Raw genomic sequence first — 24,234 nt, forward strand, 5'->3', positions numbered from 1 at the left:
GCCAAACATATTTTGCTTTGGTGAAATGATAACGAACAGTTTCTATCTTAAGGGGCTGTGAGCTTCGCCCACTTAGAACATTTTCCAAAGACTGTACTTCTTTCAGAGCAGAAAAAAGCTACTGTTTAGGGTCTGAAACTCATAAGGCCAATTTATTCATCTCCCTGGAAGAGGTTTTGGAAAGATACATTTTTGTGGTGTCTCACGTGGAGCCATGTCCTTCAGACATGAATGCAGTGTCTTGAAAGTTTTGACCATCACTCTCGGATATTAAAGGCCAAAAAGAGAGTGAGGCTCAACCTATGTCTGTCAAGTGTAGACCCACAGTTGGCCCTCCTGCCCGAGACCAAGAGTCTCACAGCAACTATTGCAGCAATCTGCCATCATGCCTGATGCAACTACCTGTCCTGGGTACCGCCCACTGTTAGTGGAGAATCTAGGTTGCCATGGAAATAAAGGCGAAAGAGCAATCAAAGTAAGATGAAGCAGAGGGTGCGGCATCGTTCGTTGTCCCTTAAGGAAGTGGCAAGATGTTCTTACGTTTAGTAGGCTCTTTCAGCCCCTAAATGGTAACAAATGCTAAAAATGTGTGCTCTGATTTTGCATTTTATTTGCATTGGTTCAATGGGCTTTACAAATATTTATCCAAAGTTGTTCCCCCATGGTCCCTAATTCCGTGAAAGGGAGAAAGAGTCTACAGCGGATGAATAACACTTGGAACATGCAAGAACCCAGGACCCCAGAGCTGACACGCCCAGTGGTCCATCATGCCGGAGATGAGTATGGAATGATTCTGTCATTTAATGCATAACTTACATTCTCCTCTGCACCTGTGGGAACTGAATCCTCTTTAACTGACTAAAGGGAAGATAAAAACAAAAGTAAGAGTCAGACTGTTACCAAAACCAGGGCTAACAGCTCTCGGGTGCCATTCTTGGACATAGCTTATGCGTACCTTGTTCCAAGAAGAAACTCAAGGAGCTTTACACAAATGTAAACAGTGTAAATTAAGTTATGTATTTTAAAATGTAACAAAGGAAAAATAAACATCCAGATGCAGGCAGAATACAAATGGAGTGAAGAGAAGGGATGCGACAGAAAACACAAACTACAGTCTTGGCTGTGGGCAAGGAACACGTTTGCCTTGACAGTTTCTGGTAGCTGATGAAAAGAGGGATCTATGATTGGTCACACGATACACTCACTGTTAGGCAAGATACATGAGCTTCTCAGGAAAATTCTGGTAACATGTCCAGAGAAATCCATCCCATGGTCCTCAGAGAGCAAGCAGTACTCAGCTTTACCCTGGCAGTCGGGCAGTGGCCAGCATCCGAAGCTCCATCTTACATCAGCATTCGACGTAGGCCAAGGTCACCACGCCAAAGTGCAATCTGGTTAAAATACTTCTATGAAGGGCCAGAGGGCTGGGGTCCAACACACCCAGCTTCAAACCCTGGTAATCCCTGCAGTAATTCTGGCATCTACAGTCCTGCCCCAAATAGGAGAGGAGTTATCCAAATTCTATCAAAGGTCAGTGTCACAATCATTATATCAGTTTGCCAAGCTCCAACTTGGGAGGTCATCTTTGCATACTTTTTGCAGTTGTTCTGAAGGATTTTTAGGTGGGTGGGTGGTGGTGTCTACAGACCACTTTGAGACTCACTTGACAGAGTTGGTCTCTCTTCCCAGAAAAGTAAACATGAACAAAATATTTTGCAAATAATTTCAGGGTGTTCATAGACCCTTGTCTTTCTTTTGGATTCCAGGGTAAGAACTCTTATCTATGTTGATTTTGTTCCAAGTCCTGCCTTTACTTTTGCTTTAAAAACATGCAGTGGGAGAGGAAGAAGGGACCAGACATTTGCAAATATATCTTCTCCATTTGGTACTCTGCACTCACCATGTCAAAGTAGCCCCAAGCGGTCAGCATGATGACCTTCACTTACGCGACAAGAAATGGAAGTACAGAGAGGTGAAGTCACTTGTTCAGGATGGTACAACTAGAAAGTGGTGAAAATGGTTCCAAAAGCCAGGTTTTCCCCCTGCCGTGATAACTTGAAGGATCAGAATCACTTTGTGTGGGGCTTCCCTGGTGGCGCAGTGGTAAAGAATCCGCCTGCCAATGCAGGCGACATGGGTTTGAGCCCTGGTCCGGGAAGATCCCACATGCCGCGGAGCAAATAAGCCCGTGCGCCACAACTACTGAGCCCATGTGCCACAATTACTGAAGCCCCCGCACCTAGAGCCCATGCTCTGCAACAAGAGAAGCTACCACAATGAGAAGCCCGTGCACAGCAGCAAAGAGTAGCCCCCACTCGCCCAACTAGAGAAAGCCTGCATGCAGCAACGAAGACCCAACGCAGCCAAAAATAAAATAAATAAAATATATAAATTTATTAAAAAAAAAAAGAATCACTTTGTGTGTGTGTGTGTGTGTGTGTGTGTGTGTGTGTGTGTGTGTGCGTGTGACTGTGCGGGCTTCTTTCTCCTCTACCAGACTTGCTCTCTCGCTAGATGAGATCTTCAGCTTGGACCATTTATTTCTCCTTATCTTCTCATACTGAAGCTTACCTGCGCACAAAATATGTCCCTAAAACGGACTGTGGGTTTTCTGGAAGCTTCTGATTGTCAGAAAATTATAGCACACTCAGAAGGAATTGCAAGCAGCGTAGCTTTCTTGGAACTACACCCCTTCTCCCGAGACCACCTGGATGCTATTTAATCCCATGAAAAGGCAAAGAGTTAAATGATATTTTAAAAGCCAGGCGTCCTTAAACCTCACCCACAAAAGTTTCAAGAGTCAATATACTGTCTACATTAGGCTGAGAAAACCCTCCCACTATGTAAGAACGGCACTTTTAGGTTTTCAAGGCCTCTTTCCTGTCCCAGTTGGTTGTAAGGAGACTAGTTTGTGCTTTGGTTTCCTGTGTCTGGCAAGTTCTTGGCTGTTGACTGCTCACTGTTTTCCAGAGGAAACTGAGAACTGGGTGTAGGCGATGGTGCGGCGTGGAAGGAGCTATTCTCAACAGTGATGTTTCCATCATCTTTGTTATGGCTTCAGACATCCAGATCCTTCTGATGTTTCAAAGTTGGCATTATAAGTACTGTCTGTTTCAAAAGAAATGACTATTTCCCACTTCAAAGTTCTACCACCCAGCAAAACACTCTTTATTTTGGGAATTAGCCCAGTGGGACATTTCTCAAAAGTCAGTAATTTGCATACCATTTTCACGATTCTTGACCTGCCCGTGTACCATCTGTATTTATGTGATATTTTTCTTTAAGTTGACTGTCTTTTTACTTAAACAAATATATTTTAAAAGAAAGCATCTTATCATTATCATGAATGTAATATCAACATCCTCCCTGTAACCAAAAGTATGTATCAAAATTACTGCAATGAATAAAACAAAAATGCTCATTAAATTATAATTATTTTTAAGTTTTTGTTAAAAAGAGAGACCAGCAAGTGTTATTAGCACAGTAAAAAATGCCTGTTAATATCACGAAGAGATTTTATAATTAAGGTCACCAAAGAAAATGGAGTAGAATGGCGAGAAGATAACTTTGCATTACATGACTGATTAAATGTTTAGGGCTGTCTTCAAGAACCACTCAAAATCATTTTGCACATTTTTGTACATTTGCACACTGGCCTAAGGGCATAGCCTTCGTGTTGGGGTGGCTGAAATCCAGTTAAAGGAAGGACCCAAAAATGGATAATGAGACGCCAGGTTCTTGTTTCCCTTTAGTGTTCGGCACATGTAAGGAAAACCTGCTCAGAACCCAAGTCTAGAGCATCTTGGGCTATGGAGTCAGGTTCAAATTCAGTGTTTTAGCTGTTCAACCTTGGGCCAGTGAACCACAGCTCTCTGAGCCTCAGTTCACTTACTCAAAAGTGGGCTATTTATTAGACTGTTACCAATCAGAGGGTTGTTCCAAGGAATAGATACAATAAAGCCTGTGAAGGGAAAGTCATGGCTGAGGAGAGCTGAGACTCACCTACGTCCGGTGGCTGGGGTCAGGCCACACAGCTCCTCCCGGTACGTATGTGAGGACCTCCCTTTCCATGGGGATTAGAGACTCTGGAAGGTGTGTGTATGGTGGGAGGGACAACTTAAGCCATGTTTGCAATGAGGGGTCAGTTGTCTACAGTCTTTTCTAGAAGTCAGAAGGCATAAGAGGAGAAGGAATAAAGACTTTAAGAAAAGGACATCAGGAAGAGCGCTCACCCATATGGCAGTTAGGACTCCAGGCAAGCCAGCTACCTGCCGGGGGAGTTCTGGGTAGGATGCTGGTGGCTGGTAGACCAACTCAGACCAGCTCAGCTACCCTCGAGTTGGGCGTCCACTGGGGAGAAAAGGGCTGCGTGGATGCCGAGGGTGGGTCCTGTTAAATGGTGTCACTCTGTGTCCCGAGCCGCTGCTCCCAGAGCTGAGCACCACACAGAAAGAGAGTTTTCTCCTACTGCTTTGCAAGTGTCAGGGGAACTACGGCAGGCTCGTGAGGACATCACTGAGGCATCGGGTAAGTTGGTGTGGACCTTCTCCTTGGTGGCTCTGGTGACAGCGGTGTGGTTTGGGAGTGATCACCCAGTAGAGACATATGGGGGGCCTGGGCTGATTTGTGATCACATTTCTTAGATTCCTAGAACTACTTGAATGGGATGAGTAGGGGTGTGGATTGACGTGCCTCAGTCGATGAAGACTGCTGATGTTAATCTCATATGTGTAAAGCACTTAGCACAGTGCCCGCACGTAGGATGTGTTCAATTAATGGAAACGATTTTTGTGAATGCTGGGGAAGAGTGGCATAAATTAGGCCTACTTGACCTATTTAAGACTTTTCTTAGGGAACCCTCCTACATTGTTGATGGGAATGTAAATTGGTGCAGCCACTACGGAAAACAGTATGGAAGTTCCTCACAGAACTAAAAATAGAGTTGCCATATGATCCAGCAGTCCTACTCCTGGGCATATATGTGGACAAAGCTATAAGTCAAAAAGATACGTGCACCGCTATGTTCATAGCAGCACTATTCACAATAACCAAGACATGGAAACAGCCTAAATGTCCATCGACAGATGAATGGATAAAGAAGATGTGGTACAGATATGTATGCAATGGAATACTTCTCAGCCATAAAAAAGAATGAAATAATGCCATTTGCAGCAACGTGGATGGACCTTGAAATTATCATACTAAATGAAGTAAGTCAGAAAGAGAAAGACAAATACCATACATCACTCTTATGTGGAGTCTAAAATATGACAGAAATGAACTTATCAACAAAACAGATACAGACTCACAGACATAGAGAACAGACCTGTGGTTGCCAAGGGGGAAAGGGAGTGGGGGAGGGATGGATTGGGAATTTGGTATTAGCAGATGCAAACTATTATATAGAGAATGGATAAACAACAAAGTCCTACTGTATAGCACAGGGAAATATATTTAATATCCTGTGATAAACCGTAATGGAAAAGAATATGATAAAGAATGTATATATACATATAACTGAATCACTTTGCTATACAGCAGAAATTAACACAACACTGGAAATCAATTATACTTCAATAAAGTATATTAAAAAAAAACTTTTCTTGACTAATTCCACGTTGCTTTCAAAATTTCCTTATATCTGTCTCAGATATATGTCTGCTTCTGAATCCCTTAGGAGCAGACATTTTTAACACTGCTCTTAGGTTATACTGGGTTCCAGCATTGGAATGGGGTACAGTATGGTGTGAATCTCAGTTAAAATCGTGATGATCTGCTCCCTACAGGGTAAGTGGCACATTGACCTTCGCAAAACAAAAAACCCAGGACATCCTAACTTCAGCCCATTGTGCCAGTATTTTGAGATCCTTATTGTTTATGTTTTGGATTGCATTAATGAGCCCACCCAGCCTGTAAACTTGACAAATGCGCTTCACAGTTTATTGACCAAGTTACAAATAAAAACTCTGAATAAACAGGCCTGAGGCCAGATTCCAGAGGCCGTCCCAAAGACAGCTTCTTGCATGTGGTTTTGATCCCCTAATAAATATTCTTTGTTGGCTTGCATCTACCCATCTTGTGAACATGCCTTAGATGCGACACTACAGAACTGAAGAAAAACAGTAACGCTAACAAAGATAATAATAATGATAACAACCCGTATTATTGCGCTCTGCGTTAGGCAGCAGGTTAATTTTTTTACGTTAGTATTCCATGTCGGTCTTCAAAAAGGAAGCAGATCTCCCCTAATTTCTAGGCCTCTGCTCCAATACCTATTAAATTTTGCTCTTATTCTAAAACAATACCTCCCTTTGAAGTTTGAGGTGTGTCTCTAATTCTCCGTCAAAGCTGACATCCTGGATCTCACATTTAATGTGTATCTGTAACCAGGATGGTTTCCACGTTCAATACACAACTACAGACAAAGACATTGGACAGCGTCTTCCTTTTCTCCTCATCTTTTCCACACAGCAAAAAGCCTATGAGCTGAGGACCCAGCAGAACCAGATTCCGATTCATCATTTCCACTGCCAGCGAGTACGCTGTGATGGATGATCTCTAAGGAGGAGGAAAGAAGACTAACTCTTCCACACTGGGAATATGTTTGGAAAAGGAATTTTAGAGACAGGAAGGAAAATCGGACGGCACAGCAACTCACTTCAAAGTGAATGAGACAGAATGATTCTAAAGTGCAAGGTCGATTTCTGCAGACCAGAGGCATTTATTAGGGTCTCAAGCCCTTCAGCCAGAGGAGCATGATAAGGTGTGGGGCTGGTCAGGAAACACACAGAGCGTGGGATTCTCATTCGAATCTCAAAACCAGGAACACTTCAATCTTTTTCAATAAACTGGACATCTGGCTGTTATCTGGCGAGTCTAAAAATTGCCCAATCTCATTAACAACAACAACAAAAATCCAGTTTGAAATCTAAAGGATCTTGTCTGGACATTTATATTGCCAAGAATAAGGATCTAAACAGCATATGTACTTATCATATAAACGTGATTAACAAGAGCTCCTCTCCTTTAAACAGCGCATTTCAATTCTTAAAGGAATGTTTCTTTAAAATGCTGTCACATGGTAGCACTTAAGCCAGAAGACACCCTGTTGCTACCAAGTCTTCCAGAAGCACCATTTGGATCACGTGACAGCTGTTCTGAGTTCACTGATTTCACGGTGGACCTAAGACTTTTTCTATCAAGGCTGGATACTCCATCCCATCTTTCAAGTGCTTCCATAATTGTCCAGCCCTGTGCCGGACTTTCTAAACCAGGATCCCCATGGATTCTGGGATCACACACAAGATTCCGTATTTGAAACAACCCAGACGAGTCAAAGGAATTTTTAAGTTCTCTTAGTCTATCTTGACCTACACTGACCGCTCCCTCGTCTAAACAGCCGTAGCGTTTTTAACCTGTATTCCACGGATTAACACTGGATTCCACACTTGACTGTTTTGTAATGGAGCTTTCACTCACTGAATGCCACTCACTTTGCATTCATTTTCCAACTCAGTTCTCCCCAAAATCATGAAAGGTAGGTACCACCTCCTACTTTCAGAGCTGAGGAAAGCGAGGCTTGGAGGGTTTAAGTCTCTGCTCACATTCAGCCAGCCAGTAACTGTCAGAGCCGAGATTTGACTATGTGTCTCTTTGGCTTCAGAATTCACATTATTTTTCTAATTCATCATTTGTCTCTCCCAAAGGAAAGCAGGAAAAAAGCTGTTTTGAAGATGCTCCAAATGCATCATTTACTAATTGTGTGCAGGCACATACACATACACACGCACGCGTGCATGCATGCGTGTATATCCTATTCCTCCAAATGGATTTCAACGTTTTGATGGTAGCAAATATGTCTTAGACTTGTTGTGTACCTCGGGTGCTACTGGCACTAGAAGCCCCATGTGGCTTTTCAGATCATAACCAGCGATGTCATACTTGAAGAAATGAGGGTAACACTGTTCACTGAGCACTTAGTAAGTCTCAGATGCTCTCCGTGTAAATGACTGGATTCTCATAACAACACTGTGAGATAAACACAGTGCCTATTTTACAGATAAGAAAATAAAGGCTCTGAGTGGTCAAGTAATTTGCCCAAGGTTACATAGTCCCACCTTTCTGATTCTGACTGTTACGCAAACTCGCCATCCCCAAGATTTTTTAAGATAATCTACTCCAATCTTTTCACTCAACAGAGGAGGAAAAAGAAACCCAAACAGAGTAAATAACTTTTGTGAGGTCACAGAGCAAATGGTATTCCAGTTAACCCTGAACAATCAAGGGCACAGTTAGGCCATATAACTGGATTTAAACATTTTCTGGCAAGCGCAACATAATTTGAAATTAATTTTCTCAAAGGTTATTTTTGTTTTTGTTTATAATAAGAACTACTTTAGCAATCCAGACTATAAATCAAAATAATGCATAGTTTCATACTGACAGCCTGTTAGGGGAAAAATTCATTTCTGATGTTCGTAATTGCAAACTTCAAAATGTGTTTCTTTAAAAGCTTTTCAATTAAAAGAGAAGAAAGCGAGCTTAGGGTTAGTTAGTGGGAATATCAGCATTTTCTGGTGTTTCCCTTTGTTTGTTTTCCAACATTTTCACAAGAGTGGTTTTATAGCCAAAGCTTATTCTAATTTAAAGAAAAGAAAACAAAGACTTTCATTTTGTTTCCTACTAGAAATAAGTTCCTTCATGAGAATGTAAGCTACCAGAGGGCAGCAGTCTGCTCACTGATATTTTTTCAATGCCTAAAACGTAGCACACACACACACACACCCAAAAAATTAGCACAAAGAAAGTGATTAAAACCACTGCTGAATGAGTGACTCTCCCCTTTTTCACTTCCATATAATCTGTTCTTTCAGATTGGGTGGAAGAAAGGAAAGACAAGGTTTACAGGAGACTTGGTTCTTAGCTTCTCTTAACCTCACTGTTTTTATGATCTACTAAAGAAATAAAAGTCAGACAATGGTGAAAAAACAGTGAGACTGAAATAAATGAATAGATGAATGCCCAGTGGTCCTGACTTTTATTTTCAATGGAAAGAGCCAGAATTTCAAAGAGGAACCAACACATCCCTTATAGATGCCAAAGATAAGGAAAGATAAAGCATGTGAAGTTTAGAAGCCTCCCCAGACTGGATGGCACAGAAAGATGCAGAAGTGGACATGTTAGTGTCCCAATCCTCTGAGCATAAATGACGGAAGGAGGACGGACCACTCATCAGACGCTGTTGTGTGAACCGCGGTGGTGGTGATGGTGGCGGGGAAGAGTGTACCGGCCTTTTTAAATTTAATCCTCGCTCATTTCCATGGCACGGGTACTATTACCGTTTGCATTTCACAAATGAGGAAACTGAGGCTCATGGAGGTGGATTGGGACTCAGAGTGGGATCTGTCTGACTCTAAGCTTTTAACCCTGCATCAGTGTTCCTCCAACTTCAGTCGTTTGCTGACCTCCGGTATAGTTCTGCCACGTTGTACGCACCATCTGTGGCAGCCGTGGCCGTGTGCTGGTCAGATTTCCCTGCAAGAAAGGCAGGCTTCGATTGTCGCGCCTTCAGCATCCGCTACCGCTGAGATCTCCTCGCTGCTCCCCGGAAACGACTGAGCACAGAGGGTGCTGGGCTGGTCCTGCCCAATGCAGGACTCCCCCCGGGGGCATGCTCTGCTCTGGGGGATACCTCCTGCCCGGCTCAGCACCACCGCCACCCTGAGGTCTTTCCAACCCTCTCCTCCTTCCCTCTCTCCCTGCCCAGAGGTGTCAGCCCCTCGCTGTGGTCTGCAGCCTCTCGCCACCCTCTCCTGCCCCCTTCCCTTTATCCTCCACAGTCGGTTTCCTCTGATAAATCTCCTGCACGTCAATTCTGTCTTAGTGTCCGCTTCCTGGAGGACCCCGATTTACCGTTATTTACTTATGATCTGTACCACTAATTACATAACACTTTCCTTTTAATTGGATTACCTTTTTAAACTAAATCCATATAGTCTCACCTTGACCAAAATATATGTTAAATCTTGACTTTAAGGTGCTACTTTCATTTTTCCTAATACACTTTGAATATACGTATATACGGCTGTTTAAGTAAAAATATTTGAATATGAGTCAGTTAAGTCTCTCCCTTGCCACCAATATATGGATGTAACTTTCTTGGAAATTCTTCCCTTCATTATATTGCTGATAAAATATTTTTGTACAAAAAGACTGGTGAAGAAGGGGGATTAGAACAGAATATGCCAAGTGACATCATCCCAAGTTTTCATATTAAGAGTTTGTGTTCTGGGCAGAACCTAGAAGGGAGATTTCTGTACAACAGAAAACAAACAGGAGAAAATTTCAGAAATCCAGCTGGATTCTGGACAAGAGCATAAACTAACAAACAGCACAGTGGCATCTGTATTTATCACCTTCCTTGCATTGCGTGCCAAGTGGCATGGATGTTTTGTTGAAACGGCTAAGTTAGATTTTCCCAGCTCTATCTTACACCTGCCCCCACCACCGCCCCCCTGCCCCATCCCTGACTTCTCGCTCATCTCTTGGCCACATTTAAAACAGGCAAGAGTTCTGCACCTGTCTGGCAGCTACGGTTTGCTCAGCAATGAGATCAGGGAATAGCTCTCAGAATTACTCAGCCCCACCCACCTCATTTCCTTACTCAGCACCTTAATTCTCAAGGGAAAAGAATTCAGACAGCGGTTTGAATTTTCCTCTCACAGAGCACCTCGTGGGCTTGCCCTGGTGGTGAACTGGTTGACAACCAAGGAGATGGAGACCTTGGAGCTGCTGATGGCTGCTTCCATCTGGCTGGGGTAGGAGGGGCAGAGAGCCCAGAGGCGGTTCATCTCGCCAGGCTGGGAGAGCTCAGAGAAAGCCAGGAGGAAACCAGAGTAACCCACATTTTATTAGTTTCGTTTGTTTGTTCTGGAACTAAAAATATATTCACAAGTCTTAAATCTAAGGAAGACTGAAGATACAAGAATGGCCAAAGATGTACCGTGAGCAAAACAACGTTGATGTTAAATACACTAACAGCCTCAAGCTGTTAAAGGGACAGAGAGAAATATTGTACCGTGATGAAAGGAACAATCTACACAACGATCCAATTTTTAGGAAACGGGCAAAACTTATGAATAAACAATTCACAGAAAAACATTAATGGTTCTTAACACAGATAAAAAAAGGCACCCTACCTCATTCACAAACTATACATAATTTAAAATTACACTTGAGTACCATTTTTCACTCTATAAGACTGGCGAGGGGCTTCCCTGGTGGCGCAGTGGTTGGGAGTCCGCCTGCCGATGCAGGGGACGCGGGTTTGAGCCCTGGTCCGGGAGGATCCCACATGCCGCGGAGCGGCTGGGCCCGTGAGCCATGGCCGCTGAGCCTGCGCGTCCGGAGCCTGTGCTCCGCAATGGGAGAGGCCACAACAGGGAGAGGCCCGCATACCGCAAAAAAATAAAAAATAAAAAAATAAAAAAATAAGACTGGCGAGTATTAAGAAGTTTGATAAAACGCTGTTGTCAAGGCTGTAGGATAATGTGCTCCCTTATACTGCTGGTGGGGGCATAACCTTTATGTAACCCACCATTTTAGAAAGAAAATGAAATCACGAAATACCATAAACCTCTGTCATGAACCGGATTAATTCCAAGAATAAAAAATTCTACTTGTTCACTTTCCTTTTCTTTCCCACAGAACACATGCTTCTGACACGATAGGTATTTCATTTTTCCCGGGGGTTAGCTACAAGTCTTCAACTCAATGGCAAGTTGAGTCATTCTGGAGAACAAGAAACTCCATGCATTGCTGAATACATCAGTTGGCCCAGTAGAAACCATATCTCAAGTCATCCTAGCCCCAAGGACTCTCCAAATCTTGAAACCAGGACTTACCTTTTTCCAGAACAGTTTGCCCAGAGGCAGAGAGGTGGGGCCCCCCTTTTCCTTGGCACCTTCCTTTGCTGTTTCAGTGGATGTAGAATTCTTGGCAGCCCCTTGGGGCTCCTGGGGCGTAACATTGCCTTTGTCTGACTTGAGGTCGGCTGAAACGGCGGGTGACTTTTCGGCACCCTATAAGAGTTCAAAAAAATTAAAATGATCTCAGGATTTCAAAAGCAAAAGATCTCTTTTTTACAAATATGGACTGGGGTTATGCAAATTAAGTGTCTTCTTCATAATTTTCTGTATTTTCCAAATATTCTACATGGATGTGGATTTGTGTTAAAATCTTGGAAAAAGATCAAGATATATCCCTTTTGCAGAAAAAAAAAATATAGAACCATTATGTAACATGTTTATGTAAGTAACGCATTAGGACTCAAAGTGATTGGAAGAGGCACTTGGCTGTTAGAATGTTAGGTAGTGTCGAGGACCCTGGTCTTCTTTCGACCATGGTCATGGCAGTAAAGATAGTCTGAACATGCACCTCCAATACACACGTATTTGTTTACATGATAAAGATGTATTGTTTTACTAATCCAAATTTGAAATGAAAGATGGGTTCCAATAAAAAGACTTCAAAAGAGAAGTGCTGAAGTTTTCCTCTCACACTCTGCTTTAGAGATTACTATAGTGATCTATAGTCTACAAAGTTTAGTCTATAAAGATCTATAGATCTACAGTCTATAGAGTTTGTGTAAGGAACTCAGGGAAGAGGTTTGAGTTTGAAGAGCATCCACAACCCCCATTTCTTCACTTTTAGATGCAGCCTCCACATCTAAATTAGATGTGACTGGATGGATTGTAATTGATGTAAAACTCCAAATGCTATTCACTCAGTCCCTATTCTCTTTCTCTCCCCCACCTTCTCTCCAAGCCACCGCCCCCTATCTCTCCACACTCTGAGTGGCCAGGCTGAGGTCCACTTCCGGGACATCTGATCTCTTCAGTGACTGGGCTGTTACTTCCATGCTCTGCCACCTCCTGACTCATGGGACAAAGGAAGAGTTAGGAGAATTACAGTCTCCATTTATCTCGACGTGAGTGAACATTGCATTAAAAATTTTAACACTGGGCTCACCTGACCTAACCTCGTCATCTTAAGCATCTTCAGTTTAATGATCCTTGGTCCAGGGACTTGTGACACAACCCTTTAAATTCCCAGGGAGGTCAGATCTTTGACTACATTTTCTGAATAAAAGAAAAAAAAAATCTGGCAGTAAAAACAGGGTGTGGAAAAATTCAGGACGTTTCAGAGTATTTCTGACGTTGGAAAGAGTCTTAGAGACCACCTAATCGAATGCCCGAATTTTCATGGATGGGGAAATTGAGATCTACGATTTGCCCTACACTAACCAGGGGCACAGTCTGGTCTCAGATCCAGACTTCCGGCTCCTATCTGGCGCTCTTTCCACACCGCACGTTGCCCCTCCAAAGGGAGTTCACAAGTAATGTGAACTTTACTATCTGATGTAAGACAATATCTTCTGTGCTGACTTTTTTGATACTAAGACGGAGTCATTTATTGAACAGATTCTATGTTCGAATCAGGAGCTACAGGGCCAATGTATAGAAATGACTTTTGTGATAGGTGATCCTGGAATAATCCCAGTTCCATTTAAAAATGTATAAAACCGCATAATGCTAGGGTTTAAAATAACCTCTGCCTTGTATCAACAGTGCAATCAAAATGGCTGAGCTCAGACAGTTCTGCATTTATGCATGTTCCAAATGGTCTCGGACACCTGGTGCTGTTTTAGCTCTAAATGGTAATTACATTAACAAGCACTGGTTGAAGGGGAAGTGCCCTCCACCAACTAGCTTGCTTGCTTTTCCAGAAAACAGGAGGAAAGTATTATGATTTATTCATTTACTCATAAAAAATGCATCGACTGCCTTCTATGACCTGCGATGGGTACTGAGTGCTGGGGTTACATGTCCTAATAGAGAGAGAGAGAGAGACACCAAACAAATAATTCCACAAATGTATGTGAAATTTCAACTATGATAAGTGCTGTGGGGTGGAGAGAAGGATTTGGTGCAAAAAAAAAAAAAAGGCTAAACTAGGAAATTAGATCCATCATGGCAATCAGGAAGGCTTGATAGAGAAAGGGATGCTGTGCCATGACCTGAAGGGTGACTAGAAATTAGCTGCAGGAGGGAAGAGAAGCACACCAGGCACAGCGAACAGCGTGCTCTCAGCGCCCTCGGAAAGCATCAGAGAGCCGTGATGGAAGCAGGAAGGAAAGGAGTGGCCACGCGTGGTCCCCAACATCAACTCCCCTTCTGCTTTCTTGGGAAAATCCCCACTTGCTCAAGGGGTTCATGTTAGGCCAAGAATCCAGGGTGGGGGGTGAGGCTGACCTCACTTCTATCTCTAAGAAAGGGTTCTTGCTGGCTTAAGTAAACCATCCATTCTGCTCATGTCATTACAGTAGATGCTCCATTGCTCCACACTGCTTTGATTTAAATTCTGCTGCTTTGATTTCTATACTTAGAGATGCCGTGTTACCCTGACCAGCTCCTGGATACCCCTTCGTATGTGCTCAGCCTACTCAGCCAAAGCCACATGGCGGTTACCAAAAAAAGCTAGTTCTGGAGTTCTAGATTTCTAGACACGACAGGTCTAGTTTGCTTAGCCCATCACACGCCTCTGGTTTGGCTGGTTTTACCCTTTCCTTCTGTTCCCCTCAGCCTCCTTTCTCTCTCAGCCTCTTGAATAGGGACTAGGGTCCAAGGAGACTAGGCAGAGAGATGGCCAACTTTTAACTCTGATTTAATAGTAACAATAAAAGGTACCAGTGCCAGGCACCGTTTTAAGCAATTGAATGTTCTAACAACAGTCCTATGAGGAAGGAACTAATTGTTATGTCCATTTTATTGTTAGGGAAATTTTGGTCCCAGGTGGTTTAGTAACTTGCCTGTGATTGCACTTATAAGGCGACAGGGTTGGCATCTGAATCCAGGGAGTCTGATACCCAAACCCAGACTCTGAATAGCTACTCTGTCTACACTGCTTCCAACAGACCAAGGTCTCCCCACTCCATGTGCTGTTGTGCCCATCAGGGGATGGAACCGTCTACGCCATATGCATTCTCAGCCACGGCAATCTTAACTCCACGTGGGGGAAAGTTGGGGGGTGAGATTGCCCTTGTTCTTGGGGCGGTGTGTTATGGGCAATTTTTAGATGTTTATATTGCCTATGGCCCTACTAAGGGCCACAGTACATCAACAGATAAACAGTGTAGCTGTTGTACCAAAATTCCACGGGGAGAAGGGCAATTAGGGAGAAAATATCTAAAGAAGCTTCACGGTGGGGGGGGTGATAATGGGAAAAAGGTTGAGAAACACATCTATACTGATCAGTTTTGTTGGGAAATGGCCAATTCTCTTTGCCCTGGGAAGATACCCTGAGATCTTCGAAAAACATGACAAGGACATGACTCTATCATATGTATAGTAATAAAATATAACGAGTATATCTGTGTAACTGTTGAGTATGCATCTCTCTGACCAGAGTATGAGTTCTGTGAAGGTAAGAGCTGTAATGTCTTAGTCACCATTACACTCCTACCTCCCATCAGACCCAGTGTCTGGCTCAAAACAGGCATTAAATAAATAACAAATTAATTTTACGAGAGGGGCCACAGAGAGCTACCCACATAGCACCCTGCCATGTCATGTTTCCGTCCACCCACCCACTCCTTACAGGGCTGTGGAGTCACACACACCCATTAGTCATCCTCTCCCTGCCTACTCATCTCCTCGCTTCCCAGAGAAGTGCCCCAAATGGTGTTCTGCCAGCATCAACTGAATTCATACTCTTTGTCTGCATTACGGAGGAGACTACGAAAATTCTATCCATGTTTTTTGGAGACAATCCCCTGAGTAGGGTTGCCAGATTTAGCAAATAACAGTGAGACTACAGGATGTCCTGTTAAATCTGAATTTCAGATCAACAAAGAATATTTTTTTTGGCTAAGGATGTCCCGAGTATTGCCTGGGACATACTTAGATTTATACTCAAAAATTATTTGCTGTGTATCTGAAATTTGAATTTAACTGGGTACTTGTTATTTATCTGGCAACCCTACCCATGAAATTCTAATGTATTAGATGTGGAGATTGCATATCAGATGACCTTACCTTCTTCCACAAGAAGTTTTCATAATTTTCACATTTGAGTGTGGGAGAGGGGACGTGTTAGTAAGATGGAAACATTGTACCAAGAACCAAAAAACAATGAATGTGTGGCATAAGCTTATGAACCCTATGAGGTAGCTGCTAATATTTTAGCTGCCTTATGGAGAGGGTGGGCATTGAGCAAACCTGAGTGGGGAGGGGAACATTTCTGGGCGTGGCAAAGACATTCTAAAACAATGTCCTGCTTTGTGTGCATGTGTCATGTCCAACATTTGCAGGTCGTGTGAAAAGGTTTTATTCTGAGGAACGGCATGTGATTAAGCCAAGAAAAAAAAAATTCAGATTCAGCAAAGAAACGCTGACCCCCTTATTATTTATAACAATAAACTTATTTCATTGATTAATGTCAGCCTTCCCTCCTCTTTGGAACTACGCAAATTCTTTTTATAGGAAGGAAAATTGACATACAAAGAAATGAAACGAGAAGTTAACCAGAATTGGTAACCACTGTACATTTTTTTTAATAGCAAAACTAGAAGGTAACGTTTTATCCTTGAATTTGCTTGGATGTCTTTTTTCTGTCTTAGGTCACACTGAAATCAAGGAGGATGAGTATCACACCTCCCATAATCATGCAACAAGGTTCACTGATGGACTCTGGCTGGTCAATTTTAATGGCCCTGTTTTCCTATCTTTTTGGACGACAGAACAACCAATTGAGGAAAAGAAAAACACTGTCCTAGGCATGAAGGTAAAAGCCAATAAGATCTACCACACTGCTGTATAAATGAGAATTAAGAACATCTGGGAACTGTCCCCTTACTTTACTCTGACGTAAAAAAACAGACCGAATGTAACTCAAGGCAAAACCTTAGTCTGTGTTCCAGTATCCCAGAAAGGGTCGTTTCTTCTCCATCGTCCCAGTGGTTTTAGAATCCTCTCCTACCCCCAAAGTCAACTCAGTTGGCAGGATGTGAAGCCAACAATTCGGGGAAGCCCCAGGAATACTGAACTTGGGTGGTCCACTTGTGGGAGGGGAGAGATTCTGGAGGCACGAAATGAATGTCGTGATGAAATGCAGATCTGTGGGGGTCAGGGGAGGGGGAGTCATAGTGTCTTAAACTTTCAAGGCCCCCTACTCACCGAAGCATCCGTGGGAATTCAGCTAGATTCCTTTGTACCAGATCCATAACACATTTCACTAGCAGTTACCAAATTGTCGCCCACATACAGTGGTACCTCCCCCATTGCCGTGTCTCTCATCCACCCCCTTGTCTCGTTACAGGACAAAATAACCCCGTATGGAAATCGAAGGGTGGTTTCATAACATAGTTTGTTTATGCAAATATAGATTCCGCTGGGAGGGCTTTCTATGGAGCTTTTATTTGCATACACAATCCTGGGACTATTACATCCAGCTGGGGAAGTTTTTCAAATAAGTTCATTCAACTTAGTGGAGAATGGTCGATATTTTAAACAAATTTACAAGCATGCTGGCCCAAGGCAGGGATCCTTTTAATTGATGGTTTCAGACAAATACTGGCATTTTCGTAGACATTAGAAGAGTGAAATCTCCGAAACTCACTTCTCTGTTGTCTTTACTTCCCAAGAACGTGGAGACAGAACTTGCTCTGCCTTCATTCATTGTTTTGTTCTGCCTGGGCTTCCATTTGGGCTCAGTATAAGTTTAGTTAATACAGGGAAGAGATGGAACGGACCACAGGAAGATAGAATTGTTATCTTGAGGTTAGAAGAGCATTTCCCAAAGTATAGCAAGCATACCATAGGTGGGATCAGAGATGGCCTTAGATTGTGCTATGATATTAAATAATATTAAAATCGTGAAAATACTTTTCCTTTTTCAGTTCTCATCTTTCTAAGACCATTGGGGGAAAATCTCAGTCTGGTGCCGGTAGAGAAATCTTTAACATTTCCCTACTGCTGGCTAATTGCCTTTTCATAAAGCTAGAAATGACAATAGATTCAGAGCTTAACACAAGCGAGACAGCTAGAATGTAATCTCTTTTTTTATTGCCCATATAATGCCCATATAATGGCACATTCCTCTTAAGAAAAATGATCTGCTTTTCCAAGTGTGATGTAATACGAAGTTTCTTTTACAGATATCTTTACATAGGAAATGAGTCAATTTCAATATAAAAATATCAAGTAAATAGTGGTATATCTGCCAAAAACGATGAAGGTGGTATGCAAACATTCAACATTTGGGGAACACTAGGTTAGAAGAATAATCTCAGAACCCTGGTCCACACTACGAAAGTAGTCTGAGATGTTTACAATTATGGGGACTTAAAATCTCTGAAATTTGATTCACATAGTACTTAATTCCCCTCTAATGATTTCTACCACCCAAGGCTCTGTCTTCACTGAAGTGGAGCTGGCTGGATACAGGATGGGCACATGTGTCATGTGGTGAAGACCAGGGTTCTTATTTTTCCTCCTATTTTAACAAGATACAGACCTTATGCCTAAAGAATTTTCTAAAGGCGAGTCCTAGCCTGGGGCTATGCAGATGCTTTTTCTTGGTGCCTTTAGCCTGGATCTCGGATGTCTTCTGCCCAGCTTGTCCATCACAGACACTTTCTGCTTTAGATGCCTTTTGGGCAACAGCAGTCACAGCTTAGAACTTTGTTTTTGAACAGAATGCATTTTTTTTTCTGTTGTTTTTAAGTGCAGTAATCCACTTTGTCAGTTAGCTGCCGGTATATCACCCCCATCTCCCAATCACAAGACATCATGTGAATGCTTATCTTTTTCAAACTCTCAAAGACGATTCGTTAAAGTGCAAATTCACAGTCTATTTCAGGTACATGTTGATTTTCAACACGGGCAACCTATTTAAATGACCCAGATTAATGCAGCTCCATTTGCTAAAGACAATGACAAGATATTTAAGCTTTGTCTACAGGACATGTAATATCCAGGTGAAAAAAATTAAAAAGTAAAAAAGATAACGCAGTCCCTACCCGATGATTTTTAAAAATCTAAATGCTATTGCCACGTGAAATGGAAAAAAAACACCTGAAGACAAGTAAATTTATTTTTGCATCCTGGAGTCAAGTACTGCCACTAAATGCCTTTCATTCTCAAACTGATCTCCTCTTTTGCAGTATTAGAAACTCCAGGGAAGCGGTATCACCCACAAAAATTTCTGCTGACTTCTAGATGGGTAGATCTCCTGGGCAAAAGATGTTTCTAGAGTGAGTCAGTCCACTGAGCCAAAGTGAGGGGAAATTAGAACTAAAATAGCCCAGCTACAACCATTCAGAATTGTTGACTCAAGTCACAAATGGCAGGGGATTTTCTGTGGGCAGCAGTGGAGTGTGCTAAAAATTGCCCAGGGCCAAATGAGAAGATGGACAAAAGTGTTGACATTTCAAAAGCATGAATCCAAGAACTTCAGTGGAAAAGATGTCAAGAAGGCAAGTATGAGAACCAGGTTGGTAGAAAGAGGTCTGTTTGTGGGCATCACGGACAACCTACATTCACAAAACCCACTTCTGAGATCCAGTTCCATCAGCAATGAGCACATAGCTCTCTGGGCAGGGCCATGAGATTTTACCACTAGGTACTTTCAGCTGGGACCATATTCTGGGTGGGGGAAGAGCCTTGATGCGTGAGAAGCTAAAGGGAGTGAGGGCATCAGGTCACTCGGGAAGCCACACAACACACCCACATACCCCACTGTTTATAGCCTATTGTGCTGACTATGTGATTTCCAACAATGCAGGACACAGAACCCAAAGAGAAACATTTGGACCCAACCATTCATTGAACTTGACCCTAGTTGCCTTGTAGCAAATAAATAACCTTATGGGAAAATGCACGTATATACCTCAGATATATCTTTTTTCAATGGAAGAAGAAAATTCTAGAGGAACCAATCAGAATACAGATGTAATCCTGATGTTCAGTCTGTCCTGCTGTGATTATGGAAATAGGGATCACCTACATTTGAACAGAGCTCCAGGGTTTACCAGGCACTGTCACCCCTTCATTCAGTCCTGGGGTTGGGGAGGCAGAATTTTTATTGCCCCAGTTTTACAGATGTGGAAATTCAGACAGGTTAGGATCACCCAGCTATCAAGTAGCAGGACTCCAGCTCGAACACAGGTCTTCTGAGACAAATTCCAGGATCCTTTTCACAACTTAGCCCCTTCAAATACGGGGAGCAGATGCACTGGGTTGGCCAAGCCATTTGTTTGGTCCCCGTGCCTTTCAAAGCACTTTCAGTTATCAAAAGGAGGACACAAGACATTTATCTGTCACCAAGTTAAATTTCCCTCATGATTCCCGTGAAATTTAAACCGCGTGTTCTACGAAAGGAAGTCGGTTCTCTCAAGTGCAAAGGGAAAACATCTCTAGAAAGTAGTCATTCCAAACAAAATGTACTTTGAGGGGAACTGGCTGAATTTCTAGGATGACAGCGAAAAAGCACACACTCACTAGGGCACCCTAACCCGTCTATATGTTCCTTCGTTTGGCAAGTGTCGACTGGTGACTATTTCATGCCACCAAGCAACTGCCGTTGCAGTGCAGACTAATTTTTTTTCAAATTACATGAAAAACAAAGCAAGACATATTTTTTAAAAACCAAAATCTAGCAGCTCACATCTGCTTTAAATTGAGTCTCATGACTTCCGCATTTCCAGTGGCTAACTTTTACCATATTCCCTGGGTCTCTCTACACACAACGAAAAAGACTAAGATGATATATGATAATTAGTATTCTGTTCTTATTCTGTATAAGAAATTGGTTTTTATGACATTATTTAGCCAGAATTGGCACATATTTCAAGCTTCCCACCAAAATTTTCATTAAAATACCATTAACGTAAGTGGAACATTTTAAAGACAATCTAACAGCACCATTAAATTGCTAAATATGTATATATGTGTGTATGTATATCACACGCACACAAAATTCAAAAGACAAAGACGCATACGTAAATCCAAATCCAATTCTACACACAAACCCAAACCCAAACACACTTCAAATGACCTACCGTGTCTTCCAGATCTTTTTTTGTTTCAGCTTTGTTAGGCGAAACCTTAAAAGTTTGAGAAAAACCAAATGTTAAAAACCATAGCTCTGTAGGGTGTTTTCTCTTTCTTTCTTTCTTTTTATTTTAGTTCCCCGACCAGGGACTGAACCTGGGCCCCGGCAGTGAAAGTGCCAAGTCCTAACCACTGCACCACCAGGGAATTCCCTATTTCATATTTTTATTTAGGGTGGTCCACTTCACTCTACAAGTAAGGAATGTAATGAGAAGTCCTTTCAATTTAGTAGAAACCCATGGACTTCTGGGTAATACCTAAGTATACATAAGTTAACAAAATGAATAGTTCATAATGAAATGCATCAGATCTTATACATTCACTAAGAGCTTGACCACATTCAAAACTGTCTCCTGGATGGCTACACACTTTCCAACAAGTCCACCACTAATCCAAACAAATGTACAACCCTTTGGTGTTTGTGGCGCATTCGGTTGACTTTTCTGTTTTATCTTTTGAAGTTGGTCTTGGCCTTTGGGAATAGCCCGAACACTTGGAGCTGTCTGTTTAATTATGCATTCACTCATTCAGCCCTTTTTTTTTTTTTTTTGCGGTACACAGGCCTCTCACTGTTGGGGCCTCTCCCGTTGCAGAGCACAGGCTCCGGACGCACAGGCTCAGCGGCCATGGCTCACGGGCCCAGCCGCTCCCGCGGCATGTGGGATCTTCCCAGACCGGGGCACGAACCCGCGTCCCCTGCATCGGCAGGCGGACTCTTTAACCACTGTGCCACCAGGGAAGCCCTTCAGCCCTTTTTTTGAGTGTCTGGCAGGTGCCAAGCTGTGGGGTCTGAAGAGTCAGACAGGAGCAAGCAATGCAAGATGTGGGTCCCTGCCTCCACCCAGTCAAATGGGAGCTTTAGATGTAACAAGATAGAAAGTGATTTCTACAGTTTTATTGGCCATTTGAGTAGCAAAAATGCTTTGATAGGTCAGCAACTCAAGGGAGTATTTTCCAATTATTTTTATGATCAATGACCATAAGATATCCAATTGCGGTAGCATTCTATTACCACATAGCTCATGTTGTATAGTTAATCTCACAGTTCGCAGCAACTAAAGACTCCTTCACTGAAAGCCAAGTCCCTTACGAAGCACACCTTGTCCCTGTTCTCCAACGTCCCAGCTGCATCAAGCCATTTAGAGCAGTAACATTCAAGTATGCATCATTCTTAGATCTAACAAAACTTTTGAGCAATAAAATTGAGGAATAGAATAGAAAAGGAGATGAAACTGCTTACCAGAGTTTTAAAGAAGCTCATGATGGAATTATTATTCTCTGTCTGGGGGTCCTCCTTTGCAATCTCCAGTTCTTCAGGGACCCCGGGGACAGAGCAACTCACAGTTGGGATTTCCTGTCCTTCTTTTACCGTGCCGTCAGCTATGTCCTAGGAACAAGACAGAGTTTTCATGGTTGCAACTTGTTGGATGTGGACTCTCAAAGTAATATTTTTGCTTCGCGCCCTTGTCTCCCTTACCCCCTAATTCCAGCCATACTTCTTCTGCCCACGGGGGTGTAGAACAATCAGGAGCTTATGAGAGTCACTCTTCCCTCCCCGCCCCCTCTTTCTAACATAATCAGCATTTGCAGTTAGTTGGAGGGACATTGTTTGGAGCCAGAGGCTAACAAACACAGCAGTGCACGTTGCATCCCAAACAAAAACCCTTTTCTCCCAATTCTGCACAGAGGTTATGTATGATGCCAATATTTTGTGGTCTTCCAGTTTAATCATGGAAGATGCCTCTATTTGATTTCCCACAATCACCGCAGTGGTGGATTGTATCAACTGAAAAAAAAGTACTGACATTTTAAAATAATAATTCCGCTTTCAGGATCTGGGAGCTAACTGTGCGAAGGATGTGCTATTGGGACGGATTTTCCTCTCTAACTCACCCAGGAGGGTGGGATGCATGCTGAATATCCTCCTTTTTGCACGTTCACTCCCATGACCTTGGGCCAAGCCAGGTTACCTCAAACCCATTCATTCTTCAGGCTCGGGCTCAAGTTTACTTTCTCCACTGAAGTCTTTCTAGGTCACAGCACCCATGGAACCTACTCCCTTCTCTGAGTTTCTAGACCACCTCCTCCCGCACACTCACTTGGCACGTGGGTTACCCTAATGCCAAGGACTGGGCCAGAACAGCCTGCATTAGAAACGGGGTTATTGTGGAACAGTGATAAAAATGCATAAACACACTTTGGTGAATATTTTATTTATTTTTTATTTTTTTGCGGTCCGCGGGCCTCTCACTGCTGTGGCCTCTCCCATTGCGGAGCACAGGCTCCGGACGCGCAGGCTCAGCGGCCATGGCTCACGGGCCCAGCCGCTCCGCGGCATGTGGGATCCTCCCGGACTGGGGCACGAACCCGTGTCCCCTGCATTGGCAGGCGGACTCTCAACCACTGCGCCACCAGGGAAGCCCACTTTGGTGAATATTTTAAAAAGTAATAATAATGCTTGTATCCCACAGGGTTTCCCTCAGCCCCAGCACTCCCTCTAAATGGAGGAGTGCATCTTGTGAAATGCCTCTTAAAGGGCTGGAACTTCATAAAGCCCAACGCAGAGAGAAGCCATGGCCTTAACAAGCTTCTCGGCTTTTCTAGTTAATTCCAGGCAAAACGTGTTTTACTTGGGAAGAGATGAACTTTTAAACAGGTTCTAAAATAACTTACTGTGCATATTAGAACAGAACTCTAATGAGTGGAACTTTTTATAGTTCCTAGGTATAATTCGGATCCAGGTTGTTAAGTAGGTTGATAAGGAGGATGGCTGAACATTTTGTTTATAGCAGATGAGTGTGGTATACCTACAGGGGTGGTGAGTTTACTTTAGGTGGTGCACACACATGCACACATACATGTGCACATACACGCACGAGGTTATTCTTTATAAGTGCTTTTTGGAAAGATATTTCTTTGGTACAATGGATATTTTTGCTTGGGCGAAGCTGAGTAGAAAATTTTTAGATAGAATGTTAAATTAAAAATATTACATGGGCTTCCCTGGTGGCTCAGTGGTTGAGAGTCCGCCTGCCGATGCAGGGGACACGGGTTCGTGCCCCGG

At 42.9% G+C, this 24,234-nt stretch overlaps 1 protein-coding gene and 1 non-coding gene across 3 annotated transcripts in view; both read right to left on the bottom strand.

Annotated features, from left to right (window-relative positions):
- BCAS1 (brain enriched myelin associated protein 1) overlaps positions 1-24,234 on the bottom strand; it is a 96,931-nt gene that overhangs the window by 24,281 nt on the left and 48,416 nt on the right. For both annotated transcript variants that reach the window (XM_007457601.1, XM_007457602.1), the window contains 4 exons: positions 22,411-22,557; positions 21,119-21,163; positions 11,904-12,080; positions 817-858 (listed from right to left, as the gene is read on the bottom strand). In XM_007457601.1, the coding sequence (XP_007457663.1) occupies positions 817-858; positions 11,904-12,080; positions 21,119-21,163; positions 22,411-22,557 (411 nt within the window). The remainder of the gene's footprint in view (positions 1-816; positions 859-11,903; positions 12,081-21,118; positions 21,164-22,410; positions 22,558-24,234) is intronic.
- Positions 21,246-21,317, bottom strand: TRNAE-UUC (transfer RNA glutamic acid (anticodon UUC)). The gene has a single exon. It is a non-coding gene; the product is annotated as a tRNA-Glu (tRNA).

This window comes from Lipotes vexillifer, unplaced genomic scaffold (genome assembly GCF_000442215.2).
Source record: "Lipotes vexillifer unplaced genomic scaffold, Lipotes_vexillifer_v1.1 scaffold1186, whole genome shotgun sequence".
NCBI classification, from domain to species: Eukaryota; Metazoa; Chordata; class Mammalia; order Artiodactyla; family Lipotidae; genus Lipotes; species Lipotes vexillifer.